We start from the raw sequence: 5,819 nt of genomic DNA on the forward strand, positions 1-5,819 counted from the left end.
TTCTCCCTAATACCACATTTGGGATCTAAATTATCTGACTTCCATCTTTGCTCCTTTCAATATTACTGTGGCCGCTAGAGGCCCCGGTCACTTGAAAATAAAAACATTTGTGGCATTCGATCTAAAGGACGATGTTATGTCAAACGTTAAAACCGCTTGTACAAATGACTTGTGAGGTGAGTGTTTCAAAGAGGACCTTCTCCAAAAACTAATAAAACATTTATTCTTGTAGAAATCACCACAGCATAATCACAGATTGTTGAGCACCAAAACAAGATTTTTATTTCTTTGTTAGTCAGTCAGTCCCAACAGTACATAATGTATACAGCTCAACTTCAATTTTATGTGATTTAACATTAGAGAGCAAAACAACAAACATGAAATTACATATCCCAAAACTAAATCTGCTTAAACCTCTGAAGTGACATCAGTAAATGTTCAACAGTGTTGCATCAATGCATTAAAACATTTATGATGCATTGGTTCGTTCAGTATTAACAGGTTTGAGTTCTCGTTGCCTGGTTTAACTATCATTTCACTACATCTCATTTGTTAAAAGTTCATAAGATATAAAATATCATTGTCAAAGTATTGTGTTCTGTTTCAAGACCAAATCCAAGTGCCTGAAAAGTCTTCATCTAAGCTTGACTTCAAAGAGTCAATGATATTTAAAAATGTGATTCTTTCTAAGTTGGAGATAAAAATATTTTTACAAATGAGCTGCCTGATACTTTCAGTGTGATTTATAAAAAACCTTATTTCTTCTGTTTTCAGATTGTGAAATCGCGCCAATATGTAGCAAACATTTCGAATTTGATTCTTAATCGGTCATTAACCCTCGAAAAACTTGACAAAGAACGAACAGACAGCATGCCATCCCTCGCTGCAGTAACTTTGCACCGGCTCCATGTCGTTCACATATCCTTCCTCGTGAAATCCAGCTACCTCCTCTGTCTTCTTTTTCTCCTCTTCTTCCTCTTCTTTCTTCTTCCTCCTCTCTGCCTTCCCTCCATCTGAGCTCTTACTAGCTGTTGCTACTTTCTTTTTCCCTCCTTCCTTCCCTCCCTTCTTCTCCTCCTCACCGCTGCGTTGGGCGAGCTTCATGTGGGCTTCGGCAGGCGCCTTCTTGCAGGTTTTGGCCTTCAGGACTTTCTCTCCTTCACAGGCGTTCTGCCTTTTCTTCAGCTTACCCACCAGCTGCTTCCAGTACTGGCTGGACTTCAATCCATAGCCCTGACAGAGGTCGGGTTTCCCGGCATAACGACACCAATATCTGATGGAGAAAAAAGGTTGAAGGACATATAATGATTAAAATGTCCTATGCTACATATTTCACCAGCATGTGGTGTTGCTTTCTCAAACCTGCAAGAAGAGGAGAAATTTCCGATTACTTAATATTGTTTATAATTTGCAGGTGTTATCGTCCATAATGTTCTGCACAAATGTAAGGGTTTTGACATAGTGGTGGAACAAAAATGAAAGTTTTCCGCCAGAAAACACGACTTTCCTTTTGTTAAGTACATGAAAGTGTGATGTTTGTGCCCTTTGTGAAAACCATCCTACTGCATCAACATGACGCTATGATTCACTATTTAGAGCCTTCAAAGTGTGTCTGGTGCAGGTTTTGGTGCTGGCTGCTGCAAAACAGAGGACTTTCCCATAGGAGACTGGGGTTGAAGTGCAGTGTGATTAAAGCTTAATGTGGAATCAGTTCTTAATCAATATAACACATGAGTTAACTGTGTATTTATAAATCCTGTGTACTTGCGTGTTTAGAACAAATAAATGTGAAACTGGTGCCATTTTGGCTCCATTGTATGGTTTCTATCACTGTGATGACAAAAGGTGTAATTTCAACATTGCAGCACTGTTACAACAAACAGAACATTGATCAAACAGATCTGTATTAAAGGGTAGATCCAAAGGGCAATAAAGCTGAAAGAATGTTTGCTCAAAACACTCCTTGAGATTTACGCACAGGAGAAGCTCCAATGTCTGGTTTTGTCCAGCTCCCCAAATCACTAAACCAACCCCCAGAACCTAAATTGAGAGTGACCTGCAGAAAATGGACACAAAGCAGATATTAGTGCCCTCACCTCTGCTGCTCCCCCAGTGTTTTCATGCTGCAGTTCACCATTAAGGTCACCAGGCCTTCACCAGATGTCTGCCAGTTGCAGCGATGTCCCTCCTTGGTGGTCAACTCTCCAGAGCCAGGCACTGAGCGATTTCTGGGTCTCTTGGCTGGAGGGGTGGATGAAGGAGGTTGGCGGGGTTTTTCGGGTTTCCCCTGACCAGACTGCCGCTTCGCCTCAGGAAGGACAGGGAGGCAAAGGACGACGAGAAGGAGGAGGAAGCTGCATGGCAGGATATTCATTGTGGATGAGTGGGGGATATTTAGCTGGAAAAATAGAAGAAAAACAATAAATTTTAAGCAGTTTCAGATCATAGTGCTTGAACAAGCTGAAGTAAACTGACACCAGTGACCAAATAGATTTTTTTTTTGTCCTTTTGGCTTATCCCGTGAGTTCAGTGTCACCACAGCTGATAAATTGTCCGCAAGTTGATTTGCCACAGTTTTCCCACCGGATGCACCAGTCACCCATACGTAGACCAAAAAGACGTGAAGAAGTGTGAAATGAAGTGTTAAATGGTAAAAGGATGGACACAGGGTGGGGGTGTGAGTTGCTGTCAGTGGCTTATTGAAAGTCAGCCAACCGTTAGATCCAACCCAACCCCAACCCCAACCCCAACCGGACATGTAGCCATCGAACAAGATGCAGGGAGGAGGAAGATGGAGGAGAGGATTGTAGTGAAGAGTAATGTGTGTATGTAAGTATTTAAGGTTTTAATTTGAATGCTTTGGTTGAGTGGTCAGCTCTGCTGCACAGTCTCACAGTCCAAAGACATGCATGTTAGGTTAATTGGTGACTCTACAGTTCCTGTAGGTGTGAATGTGAATAGTTGTGTGTCTGTTTTACAAATGAACTCCAGACAATGTCAGGGAAATTCAGCTGTGGACATTGTCCGGAGCTGCGTTTCACCCATTTAATACACAACGGGAGATCATCAGTTTCGGGAGGCACAACATGATAGAAAATTTAGGCTGTGGGAAACTGTTTACAGCACATCGGAGCCGTGCATCCCAAAAAAAAGAGGTTCTATTAATCGCTTGTCATAAACTCTTCCATTCACTTGCTATCAATCCTCCAGACAATTTGGGACAGAGCAGCGTGCTGCACACGCAATCTCATGCACATAATACAGACATTTTTGTAGGCAGTGTAAAGGATAAAGTCCGGTTGATGTTGGGAGCATCTCACTTGGATATTTTCTTTCACACATACACCCCCTCTGGACAAAGTCAAGACAATGTCAGAATTCCAGTACATGTCTGAAAGGGACTAACGTCTCCCCCCGTTGGCCCTGAGACACACTGGAAACCTGTCCAGGGTGGACCCCACCTCTTACCCCAGCTGGTACAGGCTCCGGCCCCCAAACCTGAACTGGAAAAGTGGTTACAGATGGATAAAAAAATTAGAACAAATTTTAATACAGAGTTGAGAGAAGAAAATCTAAGTAAATCCGCTGCCGATAAAATACTTGCATATTGCTGGGTTAAAGTGTCACCCTCTTTGGTCCCACGGACTATGATGTAGCTGTGATAAATGGTAAATGGTCTGCACTCATAGAGCACTTTTCTACCTATTGGTACTCAAAGCGCTTTACACTTCTTCCCATTCATCCATTCACACTCACATGCAGATGGGGGAGCTGCTATACAGCTGGCCAATGCTCACTGGGAACAACTAAGTTGGGGTTCAGTGTCCACACATTGATTTTGGCATGTGATTTTACGCTGGATGCACTTCCTGTTGAAACCCTCACATTTTTATCCGGGCTCAGGAACAGCACCAAGGTGGCAGGGCAGGGCCACACTTGTGGTGATGGGATTTGAACCCCTGGCCTTTTGGATCCCAGTTCTCTACCACTGAACCAACAGGCCCCCTATGATGCAGATGTAATAATATCAGCTAATAATGTTGGGGTGTTAAACTCTTGTTAGGAATTGTTAAATGAAAATTACACACACACTTTCTTATTAGGATTTTTAGATGAAAATATAAGTAAAGACATTTGCTCAAATTTTTAATTAAAGTGTAAAATGTAATTCACAAATCAGATACACTGAGTGAAGAATAATTTGTTTCCAGACGAGGTGATTTTCTCTCTCACACTATCTGATTTAGCAAAACAACATCCAGTTTGTCTATTTGCAAAATGAGTCCAATTAGTCCAAACTACTTTGGCCTAAGGTATTTTTCATAAATCTGCCTCTCATGTCTCTGTGGATGGTGCTAATCTGACTCTTGCCATTTCTGTTGTGGAAACTGAGGAAAACAGCAATGCACAGAACAGTAAATGTTGGAGGAAGCAGCATGAGCCTTCAAATAGACAAGCGTTTACATGAATCCTTCGAAAAATATACACAGAAAGCCACCAGCACGGTAACTAGTAGACATCTACTCGATGACCCGTCTTCTCAATGCAAAATACTAATAATACGACTAAATACAAAGCGCATGTCTCCTTGGACTTTAAATCATGACCCTGAGTGTATCTTTATAACTGGAATAACAGGCCCAATCTGTACTTAAGAAAAATTATGTCCCTGCTGAGCAATGGTGACCCCAAAGGCCCCCTGGAAACTTGCTGGCCACCAATATGTCCTTTTTGAGAAGGTTTAAGGTGACTGTGACAGTAACAGTGTACTCCATTCACTTAGGCTCCAAAAAATAACTGTCAGTGATTTTTCAACACTGAGAAACAATGTTTGAAATACAGGAAGTCTGCTACAGCTTTGTGCTGCTGTCTTCACTCCATCTTATTCTTTTTATTTTTTAAGTTTAAACATGTCTAGTTTGTTCTCTCGTTTTTTTTTTCGGTGCCTGAATTCAAAAGCAGAAATCTTTAAAAAAAAAAGTAAGAATTAAAAAAAGACAAACCCACAGCTTGAGCAGATTTCCTTTGCCAGCTGTATTTTCCACTGGACGAGATGAAAAACAAAGACGTTCAGCATCAAAAATTCCGCTCCCCGCCCCCAAACCCCTCCGTCATCAATAATTCATCACTAAACCATTTCTTTCTTCTTAGTCTCTAACTACCACTCAAATATTTGGTTTAATGCTTTGAGGATGAAGCAGTTAGTTGAGAGTTTGAGGTTTGTTTGGTGTGAGCAGAGGCCCGGTGTTCTTACCATGTGATGCTCCACGGCTCAGAGTCGCTGTGAGAACGAGGGGCCAAGAACACTCAGATAAAAGAGAGGGAAGACGAGGATAAAGGGGAGGAGGAGGTTCAGGGAATAAGAAATGCCCACCCAAAAGCAAGGACACCTCCCACATTTACCCCTCCTTACAAAACCCTTGGTGAGTGTGAGACAGTGGACAAAGGACACACTTGCCAAGGTTTGTTGCTCTGTGCAACACTGACGACATCTCAGGGGTTTGGAAGTCAGCGGCGTTCAGCTCATGAACAAAAAACTTCTTTGTTTATCACTGGAAACAATTGATTTTTATTTGAATAGTTCATAAAACACTTCAACTCCAGCTCTTAGAGTTCTTTATTTTGTTTAAATTAACATGACATTTTTTAAAAATTATTGTTCACGTCTAGAGTTGTTTTAAAATATATTAGACAAACAAATTTTTATATCAATATAAAAACATGATGTATTTAACATTGCATTAATGACAATGAGTTTATTTGATCAGAATATTCACGTGAGATACAAGGAGATAAGTGAGTGATAAATAAGAAACTAA

At 41.1% G+C, this 5,819-nt stretch overlaps 1 protein-coding gene across 2 annotated transcripts; it reads right to left on the reverse strand.

Annotated features, from left to right (window-relative positions):
- Positions 1-207: 207 nt before the first annotated feature.
- On the reverse strand, positions 208-5,410 carry fgfbp3 (fibroblast growth factor binding protein 3). 2 transcript variants are annotated; one of them, XM_067512010.1, is made up of 3 exons: positions 5,255-5,410; positions 2,097-2,398; positions 208-1,273 (listed from the first exon to the last, which is right to left on the reverse strand). In XM_067512010.1, the coding sequence occupies exons 1-3, from the start codon at positions 5,255-5,257 to the stop codon at positions 832-834; spliced, it is 747 nt and encodes a 248-aa protein (XP_067368111.1). In that variant the 5' UTR covers positions 5,258-5,410; the 3' UTR covers positions 208-831. The 2 variants fall into 2 exon arrangements, with proteins under 2 accessions (XP_067368111.1, XP_067368120.1); XM_067512019.1 differs by lacking the exon at positions 5,255-5,410 and adding an exon at positions 5,008-5,158.
- Positions 5,411-5,819: the final 409 nt, after the last annotated feature.

The sequence above is a fragment of the Channa argus genome, chromosome 1 (genome assembly GCF_033026475.1).
Source record: "Channa argus isolate prfri chromosome 1, Channa argus male v1.0, whole genome shotgun sequence".
Classification (NCBI taxonomy): Eukaryota; Metazoa; Chordata; class Actinopteri; order Anabantiformes; family Channidae; genus Channa; species Channa argus.